The sequence below is a fragment of the Diaphorina citri genome, unplaced genomic scaffold (genome assembly GCF_000475195.1).
Source record: "Diaphorina citri unplaced genomic scaffold, Diaci psyllid genome assembly version 1.1 scaffold172, whole genome shotgun sequence".
Lineage (NCBI taxonomy): Eukaryota > Metazoa > Arthropoda > Insecta > Hemiptera > Psyllidae > Diaphorina > Diaphorina citri.
The window spans coordinates 76,376-104,210 of NW_007377609.1; the positions used below are offsets into that span (position 1 = coordinate 76,376).

The 27,835-nt window shown below is 37.9% G+C and overlaps 3 protein-coding genes across 6 annotated transcripts; 1 reads left to right on the plus strand and 2 right to left on the minus strand.

Moving 5' to 3' along the window:
• Window positions 1-5,177: 5,177 nt before the first annotated feature.
• Window positions 5,178-14,227, minus strand: LOC103505411 (circadian clock-controlled protein). The gene is made up of 6 exons (XM_008469741.2): window positions 14,179-14,227; window positions 12,411-12,503; window positions 11,472-11,619; window positions 11,074-11,207; window positions 10,026-10,175; window positions 5,178-5,645 (listed from the first exon to the last, which is right to left on the minus strand). The coding sequence occupies exons 1-6, from the start codon at window positions 14,225-14,227 to the stop codon at window positions 5,488-5,490; spliced, it is 732 nt and encodes a 243-aa protein (XP_008467963.1). The 3' UTR covers window positions 5,178-5,487.
• A 3,944-nt stretch (window positions 14,228-18,171) lies between these two features.
• On the minus strand, window positions 18,172-22,230 carry LOC103505412 (palmitoyl-protein thioesterase 1). The gene is made up of 7 exons (XM_026820744.1): window positions 21,869-22,230; window positions 21,410-21,519; window positions 21,039-21,166; window positions 20,397-20,555; window positions 19,486-19,611; window positions 19,020-19,191; window positions 18,172-18,243 (listed from the first exon to the last, which is right to left on the minus strand). Exons 1-7 carry the CDS (start codon window positions 21,966-21,968, stop codon window positions 18,172-18,174), a joined length of 867 nt encoding a protein of 288 aa, XP_026676545.1. The 5' UTR covers window positions 21,969-22,230.
• Window positions 22,231-24,859: 2,629 nt separating this feature from the next.
• On the plus strand, window positions 24,860-27,473 carry LOC103505406 (programmed cell death protein 5). Of its 4 annotated transcripts, none has more exons than XM_026820763.1 (4): window positions 24,860-25,079; window positions 25,727-26,067; window positions 26,652-26,737; window positions 26,965-27,473. In XM_026820763.1, the coding sequence occupies exons 1-3, from the start codon at window positions 25,014-25,016 to the stop codon at window positions 26,710-26,712; spliced, it is 468 nt and encodes a 155-aa protein (XP_026676564.1). In that variant the 5' UTR covers window positions 24,860-25,013; the 3' UTR covers window positions 26,713-26,737; window positions 26,965-27,473. The 4 variants fall into 4 exon arrangements, with proteins under 4 accessions (XP_026676564.1, XP_026676563.1, XP_008467957.1 ...); XM_008469735.3 differs by having other exon boundaries at window positions 24,862-25,079; window positions 25,727-26,008; window positions 26,965-27,457; XM_026820762.1 differs by lacking the exon at window positions 26,965-27,473 and having other exon boundaries at window positions 26,652-26,830.
• Window positions 27,474-27,835: the final 362 nt, after the last annotated feature.

Here is a 27,835-nt window from a genome sequence, read left to right on the forward strand (position 1 = left end):
TCTTTTTCTTTACCTTCTCCCGTGTACAGACGTTTTTACTATCTGTCAGACCTATAAATCTTTTTGACCACCACACACGCTGAGACCGTCTGACAGACCTGCACATGTGAATTCATTTGTAGCGTGGTTCCGAGAACAAAGAGTGTATTACCTAGACGTTCCGAGAACAAAGAGTGTATTACCCTCCAAGCTCTCAAGAATCATGACTGGGTGATAGCATATAGCAGCACATTATTTGTTTGAATTCACAGATGAATAGCAATCACAGATATATCACAATCATCGATTCTCATTCAGTTTAATATCACAATCTCAATCAGTTCAATATCACAATCTCATTCAGATCAATATCACAATCTGATTCAGATCAGAAAACAAACAATGCGACGGGATATTGCATTATCTTAATCATTATTTCATTCAACTTGAATCATTCAACAACATATACTATGTAGGTATGTAGATAATTACCTATCCAGATCCATTGAATGTCGGTGATAGTTAGGTAGGTATTGTTATTGTTATAGATGACACAAATGTACACAAACATTGTTATAGATGACACAAATGTACACAAACATCATATACAAACACAACCACATGTTGATTTGTTGATAGAATGATATGTAGATAATGAAGACGTTTGTATTGATCCCAATCAATAGTTGCATCTAGGTACCTAGGTAGGTATTTGTTGTGTGATTGCAAAAAAAAAAAAAAAAAAAAAAAAAATTGGTAGGAAAAACGTGGGCGATGAAGAAGATAGAACGCGCTACTAAAAGTCACGCTACTACTCTTGGAATGTGAGACGGACCTCAGAATGCTCGTGTTGGAAGGGGAAGGAAGGAAGGGTCTCATGGTGTTGGAAGGATCCTTGTACCTTCGTGGCCCAGTGAGTTTCAGACTAGGCTTACACATGCACTGGAGGTTTCCGGCAGGGATTTTTACTTTTTTACTTTCCTTATCCTATAGGAAGGAAAGTAATGTAATCGGGTCAAAATTTCGATGGTCAGTTTTTAGTGCCAAAACCAGCATTATAAAAATTCTCAACAAAACAGATTTTAAAGTAAATTATAAATTACCAAACTAATAAAAACTACAAATAATAACTAAATAATGACAAAATAATAAATATACTCATGAAAAAATCATATTGTGAAAATATTTTTAACATTTTGAGTTTTGAGGTTAAGTTGCAAAAACCTCGCAAATAAAATCAAAATTTTTTGATCGAGAAAACTTCTTTGGCAAGTGTTAAACGGCACCGGAATCTCTTTGGAAGGGCACGCTTGCGCATGCAACTTATGTCTGACCAATAGCTAAGGATGCTCGTGTTGGAAGGGTGTGGGAAGGGGGAAGAAAGGAAGGAAGGGTCTCATGGTGTAGGAAGGATTGAGGGTTTAAAATTCCTTGTACCTTCGTTGCCCAGTAAGTTTCAGACTAGGCTTACACACTGGAGGTTTCCGTCAGGGATTTTTTTTCGTCTGGTGCATGGAATACGGGATACACTCAAGGACAATTGAGCAGCTTCTTTAATGGAGCAGCGACAGCAGCGACCAGTGTAAAAAAGATCATTGAAATTGATTGCAAAGGAAGCACTCACTATAAGGAGTAATGCTGTGATATTCACAAAAGTTGTGAAGAAGCTCTGCTTTATCACAAAGAAACCATGACTCTACATGATTTAGATTAGATTTATCGTCTGGTGCATGGAATACGGGATACATACACTCAAGGACAATTGAGCAGCTTCTTTAATGGAGCAGCGACCAGTGTAAAAAAGATCATTGAAATTGATTGCAAAGGAAGCACTCACTATAAGGGGTAATGCTGTGATATTCACAAAAGTTGTGAAGAAGCTCTGCTTTATCACAAAGAAACCATGACTCTACATGATTTAGATTAGATTTATGTAGGTAAATTATTTATAATGTATGTAGGTACCATATACCTAATCAACTTAATCTAGTCTTTAGTCATAGAGTATATCTACAAGGTGCTCCAGAAAAACACCCTGTATACAAAATTAGTATTAGTATGTACAACCTAATAAAAACAACTGTTTTTACTTACAAAATATATTTTTATTTTCCACTTTTGGATCAAATATCTACAAGGTGCTCCAGAAAAACACCCTGTATACAAAATTAGTACCTATTAGTATGTACAACATAATAAAAACAACTGTTTTTACTTACAAAATATATTTTTATTTTCCACTTTTGGATCAATCTACTTAGGCTATATTATAAAATTAATAGAAAATAGATAAAATTTTAATACTACAGTGAAAATGGTAACAATATTGAATTAGGTACAAAATAATATGGACATGTGGTAACACTATCGTAATATGGTAACACCAAGGAAAGGAGGTATGGAGAATACAAAATAGTTAACACTTTAACTGCCGAAAGAAAAATTGGTAACACTATCGTAATATGGTAACACCAAGGAAAGGAGGTATGGAGAATACAAAATAGTTAACACTTTAACTGCCGTGTGTAACATTTTTGTTCACATTGACATTTCTTGTGTGATCATTAATGTTACACAGCAAAGTTCTTTTCAAGAGCTGGTGTGAACAATAATGTTACACATCCTATGCTTTTTTATATGCTGATTAGATTCAGTTTCATATGGTATACTTGTTTTGGCGTAGGACTTATCAAAATGAAGATATTTGTTAATGTTACACTCGGCATAGACCAACTAAAATGTTTGTCTATGCCGTGTGTAATTAAAATCGCCGTTCACCCATTAAAATCGCCGTTGGCACTGGCTTATGGTATTGGTGAAATGGCTCGGCAGTTAAAGTGTTAAAGTCTAATTCTGGGGAAAGAAAAATACAAAGCCACAAATAGGTAGGTACCTACCTACCAAAAAAAAAATAATAATTTATTAAAAGAAAAAAAAGCCAAAGGTCCTACCATCAGAAGAACTGTTCTTCTCGTAGGAAACCTAGGTGAAAGTTGACTGGCAGCCCCTTATTTGCTATAATAAGATCATTTCAGGATTATCAGACTTTTATGGATCGCCTTTTCGCTGGGATTTCAAGCAGATCACGAGGCTGAGTGCACCAGCCACGTGCTGTCCTAGATGGTCACCCATCTAAATACCAACCATGCTCAACTTAACTTCAGTGGTTCGTCCGGAACTGGTCTAGGTATCTTTGTAGGTATTATGTACCTATCTTGTGACTTTGTATTACTTTCGAATCATACAAGCTTACAAATTAACTATAAAATAATTATCGTCCTAAATCTATATATACCTACATATTATATTCTGGCAGTGAAATCTACGGTAACTACAAATAAATTTAGGTACCTAGGTAAAGGTAAGTATAAGTTAGGCATAAGTATCTGACCTAACTAGATTGGCTTAAAACGTACATTTTTATTGAAAGGTACGAAGCAAATATTAGGTACCTGCCTACTTTTTTTTGTGGGGAAATTTAGCATAGAAGATTAATATCGATATCTACAAAATGTCTAGAAGAAGAAGAATACCGTTCAATCGCCCATGAAAACAGAGGAACTCTAAACTTCCGGAGGAAAAAAAACTAAATCTGAGATCATTAACAAGAAGGGAAAAATATGGAAAAGAGGGAAATATAAAATTAGCTCGGGATAAAGTATACGAAAATTCAGAACTAATAGAACTATATTTACTTATAAAAGTTGACTATGAAAATAGAGGTATTATAATATTAATATTGAAAAGGTAAATAGGTAATTGAAGAAGGATCACAAATAGGTAGGTACCTACCAAAAAAATAAAATTTAATTTATTAAAAGAAAAAAAAAGCCAAAGGTCCTACCATCAGAAGAACTGTTCTTCTCGTAGGAACCTAGGTGAAAGTTGACTGGCAGCCCCTTGTTTGCTAATAAGGTCATTTCAGGATTAACAGACTTTTATGGATCGTCTTTTCGCTGGGATTTCAAGCAGATCACGAGGCTGAGTGCACCAGCCACGTGCTGTCCTAGATGGTCACCCATCTAAATACCAACCATGCTCAACCTAACTTCAGTGGTTCGTCCGGAACTGGTCTAGGTATCTTTGTAGGTATGTAGGTACCTATTACCTATCTTGTGACTTTGTATTACTTTCGAATCATACAAGCTTACAAATTAACTATAAAATAATTATCGTCCTAAATCTATATATACCTACATATTATATTCTGGCAGTGAAATCTACGGTAACTACAAATTAATTTAGGTAGGTAGGTAGGTATAAGTTAGACATAGGTATATCTAACCTAACTACTAACTAGATTGGCTTAAAACGTACATTTTTATTGAAAGGTACGAAATAAATATTAGGTACCTACCTACTTTTTTCTGCGGGGAAATTTAGCATAGAAGATTAATATCGATATCTACAAAATGTCTAGAAGAAGAAGAATACCGTTCAATCGCCCATGAAAACAGAGTACCTACATAATATTATATTCTGGCAGTGCATGAAATCTACGGTAACTACAAATAAATTTAGGTAGGTAGGTATAAGTTAGGCATAGGTATCTAACCTAACTAGATTGGCTTAAAACGTATATTTTTATTGAAAGGTACCTACGAAATAAATATTAGGTACCTACCTACTTTTTTTGTGGGGAAATTTAGCATAGAAGATTAATATCGATATCTACAAAATGTCTAGAAGAAGAAGAAGAATACCGTTCAATCGCCCATGAAAACAGAGGAACTCTAAACTTCCGGAGGAAAAAAAACTAAATCTGAGATCATTAACATGAAGGGAAAAATATGGAAAAGAGGGAAATATATAAAATTAGCTTGGGATAAAGTATACGAAAATTCAGAACTATAGGTAGGTATTTATAAAAGTTGACTATGAAAATAGAGGTATTATAATATTAATATTGAAAAGGTAAATAGGTAATTGAAGAAGGTAAAAATACAATATTGGGATAAAGTATACGAAAATTCAGAACTATATTTACTTATAAAAGTTGACTATGAAAATAGAGGTATTATAATATTAATATTGAAAAGGTAAATAGGTAATTGAAGAAGGTAAAAATACAATATAAATAATTATTTAATAAAATGCTTCTAAATTCTAATGAAACAACCCATAAGTATTGGAATCAACAAACTTATAAAACTATATGGTTTTGGAATCCGTTACTAGATGACAATTGGTTATTTTTATTTCTAAATTGGTCGTCAGCTGGCCCATATTCCCATATAAATGGGCTTGATCAACTATTTTTTTTATAAACTGGAGGAATATTTATTTATAATAATAAATAAAGAACCATGTACTTGGCTTTTATATAGTTGGGTCTATTTGATCTCTGTTGGCCTTAGTTGGCCTTATCTGACCTTGATTTATTTGGTGTCAGTTGGCCCTAGCTGGCCTTAGTTGAATCTATTTGGTTTCAATCGGCCCTGTATGGCCTCCGTTGGCCCTATCTGACCTCAGTTGGCTCTATCTGACCTCAGTTAGCCGCAGTTGGCCTCACTCCGCGTCTCTGAGCCACACCTTCAGAGGTATCTGTAGGAAGGCAGCATTGAGGAAACTCTTGAAGTGTTTACCGATGGCCGCAGATGCAGCTGGTTTCATCTCTTCGATAATTTCCGCAGCGTTCTGATTGAGAAAGATGTTCATAGCCTCGCCTGGTGAAGGGAAGAAAACAAAGATATATATCTATTAATTATGGAAATAATTATGTAGTTATAAACCAATTTTTGATAGAGGGAATTATAAATTTGTGTCCAAATACATATACTCGACTAGCCGTTGATGTTATCGAGGCAGGGCGGACGATTCAGTCAACGTCAATCGACGGCTCGATTATGTGTGGACGCACCTTCCTTAGGTCTTATCGTCCCGAAATCAAATGGAGAAAGAGGACAGGATAGGAGAGTGGATGAGATAGTTACATGTGGACAAAGTAATAAAATTAGTATGATATGAACTTGACCCAGAACTCAGGCTGAGACTAATTCAGTCCCAGAAGATACAGATAAAAGTCAAACTAGAGATCTTCTAGACCGGCTAGCGGCTCTGAAAATAAAGATTTTTTTTTACGAACAGGTAAATGCTTATTTTGCCATGTTTTGAGTAAATAAATGCCATATTTTCCCAAAATAAGTGCCATATTGCCATGTCTTTTAGTGTCACATTTTGGAAAAATAAGTGCCATATTCTGAACTTCTCTGGTTATTATGTCATAACTTTGGTGCTCAGTGCTCACTGCAGCATTGTAGGATTTTCCCAATATCTCAATAATCCTAAAATCCAATGTTTACCTATATATGCCATGCTGGCACCGGTCGCTATGCGCATTTCTATGTCATAAGCTACTCATTTTCCTCACGAGGCTGAGTGGGCCCCGCAACAGCCAGTGACGGAATCAATCATTTGCATGATACAAATTTCTTGACCCAAAGAAATAGCATAGGTTGAGGACGAAAGGCATCCACTCGTAAAATGTCCGTAGCCAAAACAAAATGTGAGCCTAAAGCAATCACCCTAGGACTGTTTGAGAGGCTGACGAAAAATGTCTCTCTGTTTGTTCCATGATAAATCTTAAACAGTTCATCCCCAGCCTATTAAATATGGAAATAATTATGTAGTTATAAACTAATTTTTGATATAGAGGGAATTATAAATTTGTGTCCAAATATACTCGACTAGCCGTTGATCTTATCGAGGCAGGGCGGACGATTCAGTCAACGTCGATCGACGGCTCGATTATGTGTGGACGCACCTTCCTAAGGTCTCATCGTCCCGAAATCAAAAGGAGAAAGAGGACAGGATAGGAGAGTGGATGAGATAGTTACATGGACAAAGTAATAAAATTAGTATGATATGAACTTGACCCAGAACTCACAGGCTGAGACTATTCAGTCCCAGAAGATACAGATAAACGTCAAACTAGAGATCTTCTAGACCGGCTAGCGGCTCTGAAAATAAAGATTTTTTTTTCGAACAGGTTTGATAAAGGGAACTGTATTAATTGCTGAGGTCTTATAGTCCCGAAATCGAAGAGATAAGGGCAGGATAAGAAAATGCCAGCCGGATAAAGTTGGCCCCGTGTTTGATGTTAACCCGAGATTTACCCAGCGGTTAGAATAGAATAGAATAGAATATACCTTGTTTATACTACCAGCATAGGACTGAAAAGTCCCTTTACTCTCGCAGTCTAAACAAGGGCAGTGACCACTACGCCATGGGAGCTGATCAACCTCCTCTAGGTACTATGTAGGTATAGGTTTGGTACCTATATTACCTCCTTGGAGAGGAAAGGAATAAGCGGTGCTTCCATCCCCCATCTTCCATGGGGGATTCGCCTCTGATTTATTGTCTTCTCCATTTCCAGATGAATTACCAGTGGCGGAGTGTAATAGGGAAGGGTAGTCTGGTATACATTATCAATAATATGCTAATGGATCTTAGCTTCATTCTGGACTTACAACGTCTGCAGCTCAAAATACAGACGGTACGCTTCGATAATCGCAAAGCGTAAGTCAAACATTTTGATCCCTCCTGATTGGAACTTTTTTTTTCAAGAGGTTTGATAGAGGAAACTGTAACCGAAAAGGTCTTATCGACCAGAATGCGAAGAGAGAAGAAGGATAGGAGATAGCCAGCCGTTCCAAAAGAACGAATCTTATCTGTTTAGAATAAAATTCGTCTCGGGCGGGAATCAAATCCGCGGCCCAGCGCTTACAAGGCTCTGCCTACCCTTCAAACTAACTAGGCTGGTGGTTACTTGGTTAGAATGCACCGATTCACAATGGATCACTGATGTTAAGCGAAATTGCACGAGGTTGGAATAATCCGGATATAATAATGGTCTGGGTAATCGAGTGCTGCTGGTTTTTTGTGAGTATGGGTGAGGTTCACGTGACTACTTGAGTAGCGTAAAACCCTCATCACTAAATACCTTGGTAGTTATACAGTGAAGTTCAACCCATAATAAAAGAAAGTAAAAAAACTCCTCATCATTTCATTTTCAACCTGCCTCGGTGGTGTAGTGGTCAAGGCGCTCGCCTGGTAAACAGGAGGGCGTGGGTTCAATCCCAGCCGAGGTATGGAATTTACGAACAGGTTTGATAAAGGGAACTGTATTAATTGCTAAGGTCTTATAGTCCCCAAATCAAAGAGATAATAATAGTGCTTATTTATACTGCTCGCATAGGACTGTAAAGTCCCTTTACTCCAGCAGTAGGCTACTACTATTATTGTGGTCAAATTCTCAAATTATATTGAGGATATTAAAATTCCATACCTCGGCTGGGATTGAACCCACGCCCTCCTGTTTACCAGGCGAGCGCCTTGACCACTACACCATAAAATTCCATACCTCGGCTGGGATTGAACCCACGCCCTCCTGTTTACCAGGCGAGCGCCTTGACCACTACACCACCAGGTTAAGAAAATGCCAGCCGTTCCGAGAGCAAAACTTATCCTTTTTAGGATAAAGTTCGCCCCGTGTTTGAAGTTAACCCGAGATTCACCCAGTGGTTACAAGGTAGACCCTGTATACCGTCTAGCTATGATACCTAGGCTGACAATGAAGCATTGTTTCGACTTACCGATCACATTATGTCTAGCTATGACACCTGGGCTGACAATGAAGCATTGTTTTGACTTACCGATCACATTATGTCTAGCTATGATACCTAGGCTGACAATGAAGCATTGTTTTGACTTACCGATCACATTATGTCTAGCTAGGATACCTAGGCTGATAATGAAGCATTGTTTTGACTTACCGATCACATTATGTCTAGCTATGATACCTAGGCTGATAATGAAGCATTGTTTTGACTTACCGATCACATTATGTCTAGCTATGATACCTAGGCTGACAATGAAGCATTGTTTTGACTTACCGATCACATTAAGTCTAGCTATTAGAGGCTGACAATAAAGCATTGTTTTGACTTACCGATCACATTATTTCTAGCTATGATACCTAGGCTGACAATGAAGTTTTGACTTACCGATCACATTATGTCTAGCTCTGATACCTAGGCTCACAATGAAGCATTGTTTTGACTTACCGATCACATTATGTCTAGCTATGATATCTAGGCTGACAATGAAGCATTGTTTTGACTTACCGATCACATTATGTCTAGCTATGATACCTAGGCTGACAATGAAGTTTTGACTTACCGATCACATTATGTCTAGCTATGATACCTAGGCTGACAATGAAGCATTGTTTTGACTTACCGATCACATTATGTCTCGTTTGGCCAGGCATAAAGTTCGAACAAACAAACAAACAAACACACACAAACACACACACACACACACATTCATTTTTATAATTATATTAGATTTGAAGAGTTTCACAAGAATAAAGCGGTACCTCACTAAACAGGTAGGTAGGTACCCAATAAAAAGAATAACTTACCCTGAATGAGATACTTCCGCAGGTGGTTGAATGTTTGTTTGATACAGTCGTTGATTTTCGGACTAGCTTTGGTACAGGGGTGAATGTATTCCGCTGAAACAAAAATTGGACACAATAACATTAGAATAGAACAGAGAACACATTAATGAGAAATTACGTAGGTAGGTAGGTACCTACAATAAATAGAACAGAAAACAGAGCGAAAGACGAAAATATGGGAAGTTGGGAAGGCAAAGCACGAGATAGAAACTATTTATCATTGTTGTATAGCACATTGCATAACTAACAAGATACTAGGCGTTCATACAATTCTTGTTAAATGCACCAGTTCCCAAGAGATCAGTGAGGAATTGAGGATCAACGTTGATTCATGTAAGCGCTAGGCCGCGGGTTCGATTCCCGCCCGGGGCGGATTTTATCCTGATGGGATAATGTTCGTGCTCGGAACGGCTGGCTTTCGCTATGATACCTAGGCTGACAATGAAGCATTGTTTTGACTTACCGATCACATTATGTCTAGCTAGGATACCTAGGCTGACAATGAAGCATTGTTTTGACTTACCGATCACATTATGTCTAGCTAGGATACCTAGGCTGACAATGAAGCATTGTTTTGACTTACCGATCACATTATTTCGATTGATAAAGTCCTTGATTTTGAAGTTGGATTTGGACAGTTTGAATTGAATCCCCAGTCTCTCTGTTTTCATGAATTTGGTCTCATTTCTGAGCTGCTCGGTAGCATATAATTTGGCCAATCCTGTGACGTTACCTGAGAAATTGAACGAGATATAGGAGAATTACAAAACAGTCCCTGTGTCTCTGTGACAACCAGTGGCGTAGCGTCCATGTAGGGCGTGTATGGCGGCCATACACTCAAAAATTCCACTCAAATACCCTTAAATATTGACTTTAAATAGGAGATTAACAAAACAGTCCCTGTGTCTCTGTGACAACATGCCTATCCCCTCTGTGTCTTTGTCGTAGCACGTCCACCACATGTGTCTCTTCCACAGTATCCCCATCGCCCATCGACTTCAAAACATGGTAGTATCATCAAATTCACACTAAATACCAGCATGTAACTTCAAGAGGACATGTGCTAAAAATCGTCAATTTGGTGAGAAGACTACATACTCGTAGAAAGCCAACAACATGCCCTTTCCCTTCTGTGTCCTTGTCGTAGCACGTCCACCAGTCTCTTCCACATGCAGTATCCCCATCGCCCATCGACTTCAAAACATGGTAGTATCATCAAAGTCACACTAAATACCAGCATGTAACTTCAAGAGGACATGTGCTAAAAATCGTCAATTTGGTGAGAAGACTACATACTCGTAGAAAGCCACGCTCCAAGTTGTAGACTGACATACTGACAATTCCAAAGGAAGAAAAAAAGAATTGCCCCATTTCGAAGAAAAAAAAAGGTCTTTCTAACTATCTGATCTAGCTGTTAACACGACTGTGTATTTTTAAACGAACCGATTAGGCAGGTAACGATTTTCAGTCTAACATCTCAAGATTGTGGTCGATTCGTATTCGTACCTACTTATTTCTAAATAGAAAAAATACCTTTTTCTTACTTCTTGCCAACATTCTCAGCTGGTATTAAAGTGGTTGACATTGGTCTTTACAACCTATTGTTTTAACACCAATACAATACAACTTACCGAAAGCTGCCCAGAAGTCACCCCTACTCCTGACTGGGAACAGAAGCACATTACCATTGACGTCATAGTTGCCCGTGACCTCAATATGAGGGAGATGAAGAGCTAGGTCAATACGGTACTTGTTGAGGTCACTCCTGAAATAAATAAATAAAATAAATAAATACTCCTGAAATTAATAAAAATAAATAAAAACAAATTGCGCCTGCCTTGTAAGCGCTAACTCGCGAAGTCGATTTCCGCCCCGGGGCGGATTTTATCCTGAACAGATAATGTTCGTTCTCGGAATGGCTCGCTTTCTTCTATCCTGTCTTCCTTCTCTCTTCGATTTCGGGACGATAACACCTTAGTAGTTACAGTTCCCTCTATCAAACCTCTTAAAAAATAAAATCATTTCTTACTTGACATTGAGTACAGTATAGTTGCTGGCTCCATGGATAGTCAGGTTACTGAAGATAGCTCTTACTCTAACAGCCCCGTGACCATTCTCCATTTTCATGGCAGGAATTATCAGAGGTTCTATCGATGGTACGGCTATCTCATCAATACCTGCAACCAAAATAACGAATGTTAGTCCCGGGTTCAATTCCCAGAGTCGACATAAAATTTACACTCGTATGCCGGATGTGAAAATTATAACGGGTTACTTTCTGGTGTTCTTTTGGTGACCCAGCACCTAAAGGGAAAGAATTGTGTCTCTTATCGCCCATCTGATAAGGGACATACTACGGGATGGGCATGCTACGACACAGACCACATGCGTCTAATGTAGCAATTGTTTCATTGCTACGAAATAAATACGGCGGTGAAAGACTCATCTTAAAAAAAAAAATCCAACTCGTATGCCGGATGTGAAAATGAAAACGGGTTACTTTCTGGTCGTCTCTAGCGCTGAGAAACTTTAAACAGGGAGGATACCAGCCTGAATTTCCCTTGCTGAAGAAATAGCATAGGTTGAGGACGAAAGGCATCCACTCGTAAAATGTCCGTAGCCAAAACAAAATGTGAGCCCAAAGCAATCACCCTAGGACTGTTTGAGAGGCTGACGAAAAATGTCTCTCTGTTTGTTCCATGATAAATCTTAAACAGTTCATCCCCAGCCTAGTTAGCTTGGTTGGTGGCGTGTCTGCCTTGTAAGCGCTAGGCCGCGGGTTCGATTCCCGCCCGGGGCGGATTTTATCCTGAATCCGATTTTGATGAAACGTGAATTTACAATTGGCAGAAATACATGTAGGTATTATAGTAGGTATTGATTTGAAGAGTTTCACAAGAATAAAGCAGCACCTCACTAAACACTCTAAACAGGTAGGTAGGTACCTAAAAAGAAGAACTGTACTTACCCTGAATGAGATATTTCCGCAGGTGGTTGAATGTTTGTTTGATACAGTCGTTGATTTTCGGACTAGCTTTGGTACAGGGGTGAATGTATTCCGCTGAAACAAAAATAAGATGGAAACAATAATATTAGATTGGAACAGATAATGATGAAAAATTAGGTAGGTAGGTCCCTAGGTAGAATAGAAGACAGAGCGAGAGACGAAAATATGGGACTGACAAAATACAGGAGAGGGAAACAAGCTGGGACCGTCCCTCCGGGAATTTTTTAGCCCGTAGTTTATTCGATCGTGAATAAAGAAAATCAGTACCTATTATGTAGCTACCCAATTTGTTTAATATTCAGTTTATTATTGCTCTTGATTTGATTTTTCGATTTTACTTTCATGTAATGATTTAAAATCAAGACTAGAGCCCGTTCTCCCTTTATTCCCAATATAAGGTTTAAGTCACCCATCCATTTATTGGCCTTGCTCGGCGTAGCTTAACATAGGTAACGCTAAAACCGGTCTTAAATGATCGACTGAAGTGTTATCTAAAACTTTCTCGCTTTGAGTTCATAGGTCGTCGCGACAAAGTCTCAAAATAACGACTGAAGTGTTATCTAAAACTTTCTCGCTTTGAGTTCATAGGTCGTCGCGACAAATTTCAAGATCAGAGACTACGCACTACAAAAAGTTGCTTGTCTACGCTTCTAATGTACAACGGGTCTAAAGGAATGAAAATGGAAATTCTCCTGAAATTTTAGCTCTTGACTATACGTTAACCATGTTATGTTTTATGTAAACTATGTATTTAACGTGTTCCTGGTAAAAAGACGTTTAATTTGATATAGGTCGACCAGGTTTGGATAAGTCCTTCTATGGGGACAGACAGACGACACCGAAGCGAATACAATAGCCCGTCCACTATACCTTTTTTAATTACTATCGTAATAATAAAAGGACGGGCTAAAAAGTAAAAATTATCATTAACATGTAGCACATTGCATAACTAACAAGATACTAGGCGTTCATACAATTTTTAGTAGAGCCAGCAGTGATGGCATGTTGAATGCGCCAGTTCCCAAGAGATCAGTGAAGATCAACGTTGATTCGTAATCGAATGGGTTAAGCAATATTTAGGATGGTTGGTATCCGAATGGGTGACTGGGCAGTCGCGTGTTTTTTCCAGCCAATTCAGGCTTTGTGAGTAAGCTAGTACCTTGTCGCCGAATTCAGAAAGAAAACAAGAACATCGTCAGTAAATACCTTAGCATAGGCTTGCCAAATATCCAAAATGTCGATTCGGGACGCGAATCCGCGAACATAATTGCCAAATCCGCGAACATAATCGCAAAATCCGCGAACAAAATCGCCAAATCCGCGAAAATAATCGCGAAATCCGCGAAAATAATCGCGAAATCCGCGAACATAATCGCGCAATCCGCGAACATAATCGCGAAACTCCGCGAACATAATCGCGAAATCCGCGAACATAATCGCCAAATCCGCGAACAAAATCGCCAAATCCGCCAACATAAAATCGCGGAAATCCTGCGAACGTAATCCCGAAATCCGCGAAACATAATCGCGAAATCCGCGGAACATATCGCGAAAATCCGCGAACATCAATCGCAAGAAATCCGCGAAACATAATCGCGAAATCCGCGAACATAATCGCGAAATCCGCGAACATAATCGCAAATCCGCGAACAGTAATGCAGATCACGAAATCCGCGAGAGCATAATCGCGAAGTCCTTTGTCCTCGAACAAGATAAGTCTTGTCGATACATCCGGGCGCACCTAAATCATCTTTGTCAGTTCCCAAGTCCGCGAACATAATCGCCAAATCCGCGAACATTATCGCGAAATCCGCGAACATAATCGCGAAATCACATAGGTACGATATGTACATAGGTAGATTAGGTGATAGGTAACATACCTATTATTAAAAACAGATACAAAATACAGTCGAACCTGGATAAACGAGAATCCAAGGGACCAGCTCATTTTTGCGTTTAAAGGTTTAGCAAAGTGGAAGAGCAAACTGATGAAAGCATGACACATTTAAACAAGTTAAGAACAAATTCTGATTTATAGAGGTAGGTACCTAATTTTAAAGTTAAAAAACGCGTCCCGAATTTTTTCTGGGACAAAAACGGAAATTCGGGACAAAACGCCCCAAAATGAAAAACTGAACGGGACGCCGGGACACCCCCTGAAATTCGGGACTGTCCCGGCCAATTCGGGACGTTTGGCAAGCCTACCTTAGCAGATTACCTATACACAGACCTACTGTCATACAGTCACGTTATTAAACTTATCTTAATTGTGTATGTGAGTGTACAATGTACTGAAATCTAATGAAACACCCTGTATACGAGTGCAGTATACCTCTCACAGGCGTGATATAGGTACCTATATCCAGGCCATTACATCATTGTTGTGACAAATTCACAATTACCATTACCATCAACCAACTGCTAGTGCTACGTCTTCAATACCTACATCAACACCGCTTAGGCTAAAACTAAAGTGGAGTGGAGAGCTTACTCATAGACCTGAGTGGTAAAGTCAACGCATGTAAACTGGGCGCAAAGTCAACCCATTAACAAAGAGAGAGAGAGAGATCCCGTATATCATTCATCAGATGGACGAGAAGAGACACAATACTTCCCATTAAAGGCAGCCGGACACCCTTGGCCCTGGGTAAGCAACAAAACATCACACAAGTATCCTTGGCATCCAACGTGTTGAAGAAGAAGAAGAAGAAGAAGAAGAAGAAGAAGAAGAAGAAGAAGAAGAAGAAGAAGAAGAAGAAGAAAACAGGTAATAGATAGGTAGATTGGTACTACAAATCATATTGTACTATTACGAAATAATCACAAGCACATAAATAAATACTAATATATCTATATCTTGCCTGACCTTGCCCTTATAAAGAGAAATCCCAAGAGAAAGAGATGAGATGAGAGGCTGCTCTTAAGAGAATTCGGTCCAAGAGAACCAGCCATCTCTTTTCATTGAGATACGTACAGGGTGTTCCATCTAGAAACCTAAAAGTGTCCCATATTTCAGTGCAATAGTCCTAAAGAAAATGGACGCGGCACACAAGGGATCAAGAAGAGACCGCCCCATAGACAAATTGAGCCGTCAAATCAGTTGTTTGCCCCATAAAAGTTCCCAAGAACCTGTAACTCCTTAACTGTAAGTCGGACAAACTGGAAAGTTACACCAATAATCGATTCCTCGTCAAAAGTTCCATAAAAGAAAATGGTTAGTGGGATAGTGGGCCCGAAAACCGAAAAGTAGGTACCTACCTATATTACCTACTGGGAACTTTTAAGGGATAAAAAACTTATTTTATGGGTTAATTTCTTATGGGGCACTTTCTTTTATTATATTTTTAACGGCTTTCTTTCAAGTGGCAGGGTTCTCCTGAAGGAGCTCTTTCACCCAACCACAAATTTTTCTTTCACTTTTAGGTTGAACACCCGGTATATACACATATGTACTTCGAGATATACATACTCGTACATGCATTATTAAGTATAATAAGTATATATTAAGTATATTAAGTACATATTAAGTATAATAAGTATATTAAGTAGATATGGATACGAGTTTAAGTACTATTGAGATTAAGCTCAACTCATGACTTGAACATCTGATCTGAAACTTCTTTAGGATTCGAAGAAGTGTTACATCATAGTCAGTGTCGGACTGAGGGGGAACCTGAGACTGCATTGTACCCATCAGTGGCTTGGATTTCTGCATAGAACATTGTACCCTTGTTATAAGCAGCCTAGTTAGCTTAAAGGGTCGTGCATCTGCCTTCTAAGCGCTGGTTTGCGATTTCGACTCCCACCCAGAGCGAACTTTATTCTAAATAGGTTCGTCCATAGGACGACTGGCTTTCTCATATCCTAATCCTCCTTATTCTATCTGATTTCGGAATGATAAGATCTTAGCAGAGGAGGACTACATCGGAAAGAGAGTGAGGAACTTGGAAGTGAGTGGATCCAGAGCCGTGGGATGGGAAGACCAAAGAAAACGTGGAGAAATTGTGTCATTGAGGATATGCGAGAGAAGGGTGTGACAGCAGCAGAGGCACAAGACGAGCGACTTGGACTTGGAAGAGACTGACTAAAAACGTCGACCCTGATGCTTGAGCGGGAAAAGACGGAGTAAAAGAAGAAGAAGACCTTAGCTCAGAGAGTTCCAACTATCAAAACTCTTCGAAAATAAAAAGGGGGAAAAACTTATTTTTCAGAGTCTAGCACCCATATTTATGAACAAAATGCTGGCTCTTAAGTTCGTGCTAAGCATAGTCTCAAGGCATTTGATTGGCCAATTTTGACTTGAGACTGATCTAAGAACGATCATTCTTGTTCATAAATACGAGTGTAGGTCTAGATTAGTCTAGAAGATTTCAAGTTGGACTCTTTTCTGTGCTATCATCTAGGACTGAACAGTCTCAGGCGGAGTTCTGGGTCAAGTTCATATCATAATTATGTACATTGTCTAGGTATCTATCTCATTCATACCTGCTGAGGAATCACACTGCGGTGGCTAATGATCGTCTTGCAATGCGAGGGTCGCGGGATCGAGGCCGAAAACAATGAGGTAACTCACGCGTGAAAGTTTTTCTTTTTCTTCTTCTTCCTCTTCTCCTTGAAGAGGTTTGACAGAGGGAACTGTATAACTGCTAAGGTCTTATCGTCCCAAAATCGAAGATAGAAGAAAGTCAGGAGAAAGCCAGCCGTTCTGAGAACGAACCATATCTGTACAGGATAAAATCCGCCCGGGCGGGAATCGAACCGGCGGCCTAGCGCTTACAAGGCAGACGCGCTACCAACCAAACTAACTAGGCTGGATAACCTAAATGAAAGATCATTGTCAGCGGAGACAGCACGTTGAATGAATCAGTTCTCAATGGATCACTGAAGTTAAGTAATATTGCGCGTGGTTACTATCCGGATGGGTGGCCATCTGGGCAATCACGTGTTGGCTTTTCCTGCCCCACTCAGGCTGGGTGAGGTTGTTGTGAGTAGACAGGTAGCTTGTCGACGAATGGAGGGTAAAACCTTCGCCACCATAAACCTTAGCAGTTAGACCTTTCAGCGATACATACATATTACATAGGTAGATACTTATTGATTTTTTTTTTTTTTTTTTTAAGAAAAATAAATACCTAAATAATAAAAGATTATTGAGAACAATCGGATGATATTGTGGTAACATAGGTATGTAGGTAATGTAGGTAATGCAAGTATTAGGTACTATACCCATCAGTTACCTATGAGGGGCTGTTGTATAATAGTTGTTAGGGGCAGTTGTATAATTCGGGGGTCAAGGTTAAACCATCTACTTTCATCTAAGTTAACACACACGCGGTACGCGGTGAAGGTCTATTGCAACATTCTCGAATGCATCAGACTCAAGTATTGGTACTTAATTCTTACAAGGTAGGTAGGTACTTATGCCATTGTCTATTTGATGGTTTTGTGTCTAGTTCTCTATTTGGTTTGGTTGTACCTTCTTAAGTTCTAATAGTCCAATAAGATGAGTTCAAAAAGTAATGTTTTCAGGAAAAAATTCCCAAAGTTTTTTTCTCGACGGTTTTATATGTATTTAAGCATAAGTACTACACTCAGGTACTTAAGTCTACGCCATTTGGACCGGTATTGAAACCAAGTTAAGTATCTACCACGCTTCACGATATCTTAACGTTTAGATACCTATAATATACATATTATCTATAATATCTTAATGTTCAGGTACCTAATACCAGCTATCCGCGGAGTCACTCTCAACCTGACCTACTTCCTGAGACTCAGGACTGCCTATGTTTACCTATTACATAAAGTAAATATTTATATATAACTTCTCATTCTTGTGTACAAATGGCCAACTTCTTATGTACTTCTTTATTTACTAACTGCAATACTCTCTCATTACTAATAGGTATCTAGCTTAGCTATTCTTTAGTAATAGAAAGTAAAAAAAAGAAATCAACCTAAAGCTAAAGTTGAGGTTTTGGTAGCCCAGTTAGCTTGAAAGGTAGCGCGCCTGCCTTGTAAGAGTTACTTCGCGTCGCAGGTTTGATTCCCGCCCGTGGACGGGGTGGATTTTATCCTCAACAGATCAATCAATCAATATTTTATTGTGTATTTGATACAATTTAGCATGTTCACAATTTAAGGGGAAAAAATATAATAAAACCTATATAACTTAAAATAAAATAATAAAACTAATACTAATATGATATAGGTACGTATGTATGTCAGACATAGAGTTGAGTACTAAAACACTATACCAGCAATATGGAGAGAGAGAGAGCAAAGATAATGGAGGTGTGTGTGTGTACAGATACCTAAGGTTTGATACTCCTTCTCTTCGAGTTTTTTTTTTTAGATAAAAGGTAACATAGGTAATAGGTAGAATAAACTACGGTAATAGGTAGTTTTAAAATAATCTCAGCAAAGAAATTAGATGTTCTTACCTCAATATAGAGCTTGGTCTTTTGCAAGGGCAGAACTGTACTGGCTTGCCCTGGGGCAAGATAAAAGGTAACATAGGTAATAGGTAGAATAAACTACGGTAATAGGTAGTTTAAAAAAAATCTCAGCAAAGAAATTAGATGTTCTTACCTCAATATAGAGCTTGGTCTTTTGCAAGGGCAGAACTGTACTGGCTTGCCCTGGGGCATAGAAACCAAACCATTCGGAGTCTTTGGGTTGAACCATAGTGTCCTCAGTAAACTTCACTAGAACCAATTTCCGTAGTCGATTCAAATTATCACTGAAACATAGAATCACGATCAAAAAAGAAGATGACTTGTTAGAATAAACTACAATAATAGAGGGAATTGGAACTACCGAGGACTTATCGTCGCGAAATCGAAGAGAGAAGAAAAAACAGGACAGGAGAAAGCCAGACGTTCCGAGAACGAACCTTATCCGTGTACGATAAAATCCGCCCCGGGCGGGAATCGAACCCGGAACCTAGCGCTTACAAGGCAGACGCGCTACCCTCCAAGCTAATTAGGCAAGGGACTTTTTAGTTCCAAGCTAGCAGTATAAACAAACCAATTACCTGTAGTTGGTGTTGATTTGTAGCTCATTATTAATATCAGCTAGGAACATACTACCAGTCTGATAGGATGCCTCATTCATAGGATCATGCCAGTACTCTGCCTGTACAAACCGAGCCTGAATCCAACTGAAACCAAAAGGAAAATGGAAATAATTAAGGGCCAGCCTAGTAGCCGAATGGAAGGTAAAACCCTGGTCACAAACCGAGCCTGAATCCAACTGAAACCAAAAGGAAAATGATGAGAGGCATACTACAGGATGGGCATGCTACGACACAGACCACATGCGTCTAATGTAGCAGTTGTTTCATTGCTGCGAAATAAAAACGGTGGTGGAACACTCATCTTTTTTTTTTTAAACCCCGTCACTAAAAACGTTAACAGTAATACAATGACATTAAATCTTTATCAAACAAAGTGATATACATTCAGCCTTGTTAGCTTGAAGGTTAAACCTTTGGTCGAGGGTTCAATTCCCGCTCGGAGCGAACTTTATCCTATACAGATAAGGTTCATTCTTGGAATGGCTGTCTTTCAATATTCGATTTCAGGACAAGAAGAGCTGCGTTATTACAGTACCCTCTATCTTCTTCTTCACCTTTTCCCGTGTATAGACGGGGTGGGCGTTTTTCGTCAGCCTCTCAATCAGCCCAAACTAAGGTGATTGCTTTGTGCTGACATTTGGTTTTTGCTACAAATTTTAAGAGTGGATGTCTTTCGCACTCAACCTTTGCTATTGATATAGCGTAAGGAATTTTGGACTAGTCTACTCTCTGTTTATAGTCCCCTGGATAGACGGTGATATACTCTCTGTTTATAGTCCCTCAGGCAGACGTTTCCCTCTATCAAACCTAGAAAAAACTCAGGCTTTTCAAACAGCAATAACAAGGTGAATTTATCCTGTTCTACATACCTCCAATAAGCTCCAACATTGAGCACTCGTCGCAAATAGTCACAGATCTCATGAGTTGGGTATAAACAGTGGGGGAGACCATACACACCCTGCTGGGGGCCTCCTAGTGATATCAGATTTAACATAGGGGGAGAAGGACAGCGCTGCGCCACTGCCCGCCTAAAAAAAGAAAATGTTTTATTTGAAGACAATGTTTTTTTTTTCAATAGTTCAAATTTCTCAGAACTTGGATTTAATTCAAGATGTCCAAACTTTCCAGAGAAGGTCATAAGTAGGATGTAGAATTGTAGATACTCCAAGCTCTAATTAAAGTTGGGGTAATTATTCAGAAGCCACAACAATGAAAAAGAAAGCTCTTTATTGTGTCTAGCCTAACCCTAGAATAACACTGGTCACAGCTCAGATTGTGAAAATTCAGAAGCCACAACAATGAAAAAGAAAGCTCTTTATTGTGTCTAGCCTAACCCTAGAATAACACTGGTCACAGCTCAGATTGTGAAAGCTCTTTTTTGTGTGTTCAATCTAACCCTATAATAACTAATAACACTGGTCACTGCTCATTTGTGACAGCTCCTTTTTGTAGCAATTTTCCATTGATATGACTTCTGAACAAGTATCAAAGTTGGCAATGTACCTACTTACAAGAATAGTCCCCCTTGAGAGACGCCAAGAGCATTGTATCCCATTTTGAGTTCAGGATCCTCACCTATCAACTTGCATGCTAGGGTCACTTGATCATTAATATTCATGAAGAATCCATTCTCTATGTCCTGTGGGAATAGGATAGAATCTTGTTTATCCTGCTGAATAGTAGGTAGGTACTGAAAAGTCTCTTAAACCATTTTTTTTCAACCTCCTATTATTTTTTTACAGTCCAGATAAAAAAATAAAGGCTAGCCATTTTTCTTCTCTTTTACAAAGGATCTTACTTTTCAACCTCCTATTATTTTTTTACAGTCCAGATAAAAAAATAAAGGCTAGCCATTTTTCTTCTCTTTTACAAAGGATCTTACCTCAATAGAATTATTTCCTATTCTCAAGGATTTAATGTAGACGGTGGGCATTTGTTCCTCCAGGAATTTGCTGAAATGTCCCAAACTGAATGGATTACAGCAACTGTCACCTGAAATACAAGACGGGGAGAAAGGAATTAGCTTGTTCATAAAAGTTATTATTTTTTTTTTTATATATATATTTTTTCTTTCTTAAAGTAGAAAAAAAACACTAGGAAACCCTTACATGTCAGAGCCACTCATGCTCAGACCATTGGAAAGTGTGTGGTGGGAAAATCTTTCAACCAAGGTCTGTCATAGTCTGACGGTTACATTTTTGCTGTCTGACAGACCTAGGTCCAAGTGTGAGTGGTTGGCATTAGATTGGGGTCTACATCAATATCATGTTCCAGCCATATGTTACTTCTGGGGATTTCTTGAGAAATAATGCACAATTTTAAATCAATTTCAATCACTTACCCATTCCATGCCACATTACAATGGGTTTGTACTTTGGGGAATCTGCTAACACAGCAACTAGAAGATGGGACAGTACACCCATCAACACCAAAATCTTCATTCTGAATAGGTAGGTAGCCAACTCTTTTCTTCTTCAACCTCTGATGTACTTGCTCGGATAATGGCAAGAAGATATGTAATGGTGACAACAGCTTTTGATCTTGTTGGTAGAAAAAAATTTGCTGTTTGTTGAAATCAGGGTCTAATCTATGGAAGTGACATAGCAATCTTTACCTCTCTTGAACTGATTTCCCAGTAAAATACATTAGGAACACAACTCAACTGACTTCAAACTTCAAATTAATTAATGGTGTTTCTAAGGAAAAATAAAAACATGATTCATGATTTTTCTTCTACACTTTCCAGTTTATCTGTAACGCAAATTGCATATGCATAGCTTTGAAATTTCACGGCGGCATTTAACAAAAATCACGATAGGGGAAGTCTAGGAAGCTTAAAAAAACCTCTCGCAATTTTTTTCCAGATTTCATTTTCTTTTGATTATTTATTTATCAATATTTTTTTTACATACCTATTTTTAAAAATAGATAAAAATACGTAATTGCATGTCCAATTTTTTCGATCTTCGAAACATTATTCTCCGAACCCAAAGGTCCTGGGGCATTTCTATTCAAAGATGAAAAGACTTTAATTTTATATTTTTGTGTACCTACCTTTTTCTATAAATCTCAAATTTTCAAAGACCTTTATTAGAAAGAGAAAAAATATAGATGTCCTTTTCATGAATAAAATCTTATGCCTCTTGTTGTTTTCTTTACTACTTCTTTCTAGGTACGCCAGCCTCGTTAGTTGGTAGCGCGTCTGTCTTGTAAGCGCTAGGCTGAGGGTTCAATTCCCACCCGGAGCGGATTTTATCCTGATGTTCGTTCTCGGAACGACTGGCTTCCTCCTATTCTGTCTTCCTTCTCTCTTCCATTTCAAGACGATAAGACCTTAGCAGTTACAGTTCCCTCTGTCAAACCTCTTTGAAAAAAAAAAACTTTCTTTTTTGCAGTATACGCTGAGTATTACCTTGTCCTGCCTCAGAGCAGCGGTCTGAAAAATGTCAGCCACTCGCGCCCAGACCCCAGGTATGTCTGATAATGTTCGTTCTCGGAACGGCTGGCTTCCTCCTATCCTGTCTTCCTTCTCTCTTCCATTTCAAGACGATGAGACCTTAGCAGTTACAGTTCCCTCTGTCACACCTCTTTGAAAAAAAAATCTTTCTTTTTTGCAGTATACGCTGAGTATTACCCTGTCCTGCCTTTGAGCAGCGGTCTGAATAATGTCAGCCACTCACGCTCAGACCCTAGGTATGTCTGAGCGCGAGTGGCGAAAGTAAGAACACATTGTTAACAATTTACTGTCTGGCGCGGAATTATCCAAATGTTAGCAATAATTACCTACGTCCTACATACAACATATGGTTGTAAAAAGCTAAAAAGTATACATACGAGTACAAAATGATAAAATATAAAAATAATAATAATAAAAAAAATATTATAAAATACCCATCAACACCAAAATCTTCATTCTGAATAGGTAGGTAGCCAACTCTTTTCTTCTTCAACTTCAACCTCTGATGTACTTGCTCGGATAATGGCAAGAAGATATGTAATGGTGACAACAGCTTTTGATCTTGTTGGTAGCAAAAAATTAAAAAAATATCAAATAAACAGAACAAAAAATTTAGAAAATTTCAGTCGAAATGAGAACAACCAGTACACCACTATCACATATGCAGGTACAACGTACGAATACAAAGAATACTTCGTTAAAAAAAAGTAGATATTGAGAAATGAAGTCCTAAATAGATGTCAGCAGATCGATACTTAAAATAATACAAGGTATTCAGTTAACTGTAGAACTTACTCAGAAAAGGGCTCCTACAGGGCCCCCAAAGGCACAATAGGCCCTATCACAGGTTTTTCTTACGTTTCCTAAAATAATACAAGGTAGTTCAGTTAACTGTAGAACTTACTCAGAAAAGGGCTCCTACAGGGCCCCCAAAGGCACAATAGGCCCTATCACAGGTTTTTCTTACGTTAGGTATTTCTGGATGATGTTCTTGATAAACCAGTCCTTGGTGAATATCAAATGATCCCCGGGTGAAGACAAGAAGTCCAACCTTTTGCTTTCGTACAGACTTTTCAGACCAATCCTGTCCTGAAATTGAAGAAATAAATTTGGACCGACTGCAATACTTTCCCATTGCTAATAGGTACAGCTCAGCAATTCTTTAGTAGATAATACAAAGTAAAAAAAAAAATTGGACCGATTGCAATACTTTCTCATTACCTTGTATAGGTTCCCTATACGTAAGGGTAATAAAAAGTAAAAAAAATCAACCCAAAGCTAATGTTGAGGTTTTGGTAGCCCAGTTAGCTTGAAAGGTAGCGCGCCTGCCTTGTAAGAGTTACTTCGCGTCGCAGGTTTGATTCCCGCCCGTGGACGGGGTGGATTATATCCTCAACACTCAACAGATCAATCAATCAATATTTTATTGTGTATTTGATACAATTTAGCATGTTCACAATTTAACGGGAAAAAATATAATAAAACCTATATAACTTAAAATAAAATAATAAAACTAATACTAATATGATATAGGTACGTATGTATGTCAGACATAGAGTTGAGTACTAAAACACTATACCAGCAATATGGGAGGTGGAGAGAGAGAGAGAGCAAAGATAATGGAGGTGTGTGTGTGTACAGATACCTAAGGTTTGATACTCCTTCTCTTCGAGTTTTTTTTTAGATTAATTAATTAATGGTGTTTCTAAGGAAAAATAAAACATGATTCATGATTTTTCTTCTACACTTAACACTTTCCAGTTTATCTGTAACGCAAATTGCATATGCATAGCTTTGAAATTTCACGGCGGCATTTAACAAAAATCACGATAGGGGAAGGTATGCCCCACTTTTGCTAGTTTCTCCTTGGTAAACAAATGAATCATTTTTGATTTTTGAAAATCTGTGCTATGTGCTAGGAAAAACTTCAAGAAAATTTGAGGAAATTCCAATTTTCCTAGACCTTTTAATTATTTTCTGGTGTTTTACCCTTCTGCACAGTTCATCCTAGTACTTACTTCACAGAAACATGGGAGACTCCGATCTAGAAGCTATCAGGGCTAAGAGAATGGCTCAAATCCAATCACAGTACCAGGTAAGCATAGAAGTGTCTCGGTAACATGATACCAGATATTTTCCATGTTATTTGCTTACCTATTGCTCACAACCTCAGATTGCCCTAGAATTATCTTCAGCTTGGACCAATATTACATCATAACCTATCTCTGAACTTTTAGGATCAAGCAATTCTTTACTAAGAAAGGGTGACAACCAGACATGGTTTTACATCACACATAAGTACACCTGTTACTAATTTAATTATTAATTAGGTACCTTATTAGAATATTTAGAAACCCATAGAAGCGTTGTAAACATTAGTTCCCAGTAGAACTCTAAAGTTGAGAAATGTTAGGTGTGGTGAGTATCTGGATGGGTGATAATATGGGACCAATGCTAACATCTGAATGGAAAGATAACATTCAATATCTCAGGTCAATCACCTAGTCAATTTTTTTTTTTTTTTTACTTATTTTACAAGCTATTGATTTTTACTATAGATAGACTTATCTCTTCCTTGGTGGTGTAGTGGTCAAGACACTCACCTGGCAAACAGGAGGGCATGGGTTCAATCCAAGCTGAGGTATGGAATTTTATCCTCAAAATATTTATTATTATTCTCTCTTTTTGACAATAAAATGGTTTTGAAGTTCATTTTCTAAATTCTTTCTATTCTATTTTCAGGGAGGTGGTGGAGCTTCTGGAGAACAACAAAAGGCTGCTCAAGAAAGACAAGAACAAATTAAGGATATGAAAAATTCTATTCTCAGTCAAGTTTTAGACCAATCTGCCAGAGCAAGGCTCAACACGATAATGCTATGTAAACCAGAGAAGGCCCAACAAATAGAAAATATGATCTGTCAAATGGCTCAAACAGGACAAATTATGAACAAGCTTGGTGAAAATGAACTTATAGGATTACTTGAACAAATTTCAAATAGAGAAGAAAAGAAATCATCAGTTAAGGTGAGTGAGGTTGTACAAATATTCGCTCCAAAGTGCCATGTTTTTTTCACAACAATATAGTAAGTAGGTGCTACATACTGCTTGATCCTATATAATGATATTTGGGAGAGAGACTTGTGAGGTTGTACAAATATTCCCCCCAAAGTGCCATGTTTTTTTCACAACAATATAGTAAGTAGGTGCTACATACTGCTTGATCCTATATAATGATATTTGGGAGAGAGACTTAACATGAAAGAGAGAAGGGAAGCACACAAAACCAGGGCTGTATTAAGGGGGATGAGGGGGCCCAGCCCCTCCCCCCTTGAGCTTAATTTTTCTATTTTACTGTATGTCAGACTCCAAAATTTTGGGGTCAAGGGGGTTCTTACGTTAGGTATTTCTGGATGATGTTCTTGATAAACCAGTCCTTGGTAAATATCAAATGGTCCCCGGGTGAAGACAAGAAGTCCAACCTTTTGCTTTCGTACAGACTTTTCAGACCAATCCTGTCCTGAAATTGAAGAAATAAATTTGGTCAAGGGGGCTCTAAATTAATTATCCTTTGATTTTTTTACCCCAGAAGGCTTGATAAAAGTCTCTTTTCTGAGTCAGTTTATTGATCTACTAATAACAGTAGGTATACTTCTGATTCTCATTACAGTTTGACAGGCGGAGAGCAGCTCTGGATTCAGATGATGATGAGGACTTCTGATTTGAAATAATCTACTGATGACTGAATGAGAATTGTTGAAGAACTTGTACAAAATAATAGACTGTACTAATCAAATAATGACATTTTTTTATACCTTGGACTTATGAAGAACATTGTACACAGTCAACCAATGTTTTAAACTGGGTCCCAGTTGCTGAAGTAGAAAACTGGTTTTTCACCGCCTAAGGAAAATAAAATTGAAACACAAATGAGGGAATTTTATATACAATAAAGTTATGAGCTTTGTATTTACACAGGATTTCTGAAGAACTTGTACAAAATAATAGACTGTACTAATCAAATGACATTTTTTTATACCTTGGACTTATGAAGAAAATTGTACACAGTCAACTAATGTTTTAAACTGGGTCCCAGTTGTTGAAGTAGAAGACTGGTGAAAATACTGCCTAAGGAAAATAAAATTGAAACACAAATGAGGGAATTTTATATACAATAAAGTTATGAGCTTTGTATTTACACAGGATTTTAATAAATAAAATAAATAATAATACACTTAATCACCGGTGCTTATTAGGAGAATATCCCCCAAAAAATAAAATGAAAATTGTATAAAATAGAACTACTGTGGGGGAAGGAAAAAAAAAGAATCATGATAGGACCTTCACTATCCCCATGCAATATTGGGGTTTGAGGGGTAAAATGTAATTCTATTTTACATTACACACATGATCAACCGGAATTTGTGACTTGAATCTTGAAGACCATATTGCATAGCAAAGAATAAGGACGGATTCCAAAAAAAAAAAAAAATTATCATGTCTTATACATACAATAAATATGTATACTTGTAAAAATTACTTTAATACTCTTTACAGATTACTTTTAATTATTTAAAATAATTCCCACATTACTTGATTTTCAGGGTGCTTAAATTTGGTTTGATGTTGTAGCTACAAGCTTCAAGCATAGAATGTTCGATGATTTTCCCATACATTAATTCACTGTATCCTGTAACTCCAACATCATAGCATCATACCATTTAGGAATGGTGTTGCACCCACTAAAGTAACGTGTTTAAATTAAATAACTCTAACCGAAATTGATCCGTGCTTAGAAGAAATAAATAAAACAAAGTGTTTTAGTGCCTCATTTATTTCATAACAATGAAACAT

What these genes read in the sequence shown, in the direction of transcription:
- LOC103505411 (XM_008469741.2), bottom strand. Translation starts at nt 14,227, where the DNA reads ATGTTCGCGGACTTGGGAACTGACAAAGATGATTTAGGTGCGCCCGGA. An exon ending in TGATTTAGGTGCGCCCGGAT is followed by an intron (nt 12,504 to 14,178) that starts GTATCGACAAGA and finishes TTTTTGTTTCAG; the next exon opens with CGGAATACATTCACCCCTGT. An exon ending in TATACTGTACTCAATGTCAA is followed by an intron (nt 11,208 to 11,471) that starts GTAAGAAATGAT and finishes TATTTATTTCAG; the next exon opens with GAGTGACCTCAACAAGTACC.
- LOC103505412 (XM_026820744.1), bottom strand. Translation starts at nt 21,968, where the DNA reads ATGAAGATTTTGGTGTTGATGGGTGTACTGTCCCATCTTCTAGTTGCT. An exon ending in TAGGAAATAATTCTATTGAG is followed by an intron (nt 21,167 to 21,409) that starts GTAAGATCCTTT and finishes CTATTCCCACAG; the next exon opens with GACATAGAGAATGGATTCTT. An exon ending in CAAATCAACACCAACTACAG is followed by an intron (nt 19,192 to 19,485) that starts GTAATTGGTTTG and finishes TCTATGTTTCAG; the next exon opens with TGATAATTTGAATCGACTAC.
- LOC103505406 (XM_026820763.1), top strand. Translation starts at nt 25,014, where the DNA reads ATGGGAGACTCCGATCTAGAAGCTATCAGGGCTAAGAGAATGGCTCAA. An exon ending in AAATCCAATCACAGTACCAG is followed by an intron (nt 25,080 to 25,726) that starts GTAAGCATAGAA and finishes TTCTATTTTCAG; the next exon opens with GGAGGTGGTGGAGCTTCTGG. An exon ending in GTTTTTTTCACAACAATATA is followed by an intron (nt 26,068 to 26,651) that starts GTAAGTAGGTGC and finishes TTCTCATTACAG; the next exon opens with TTTGACAGGCGGAGAGCAGC.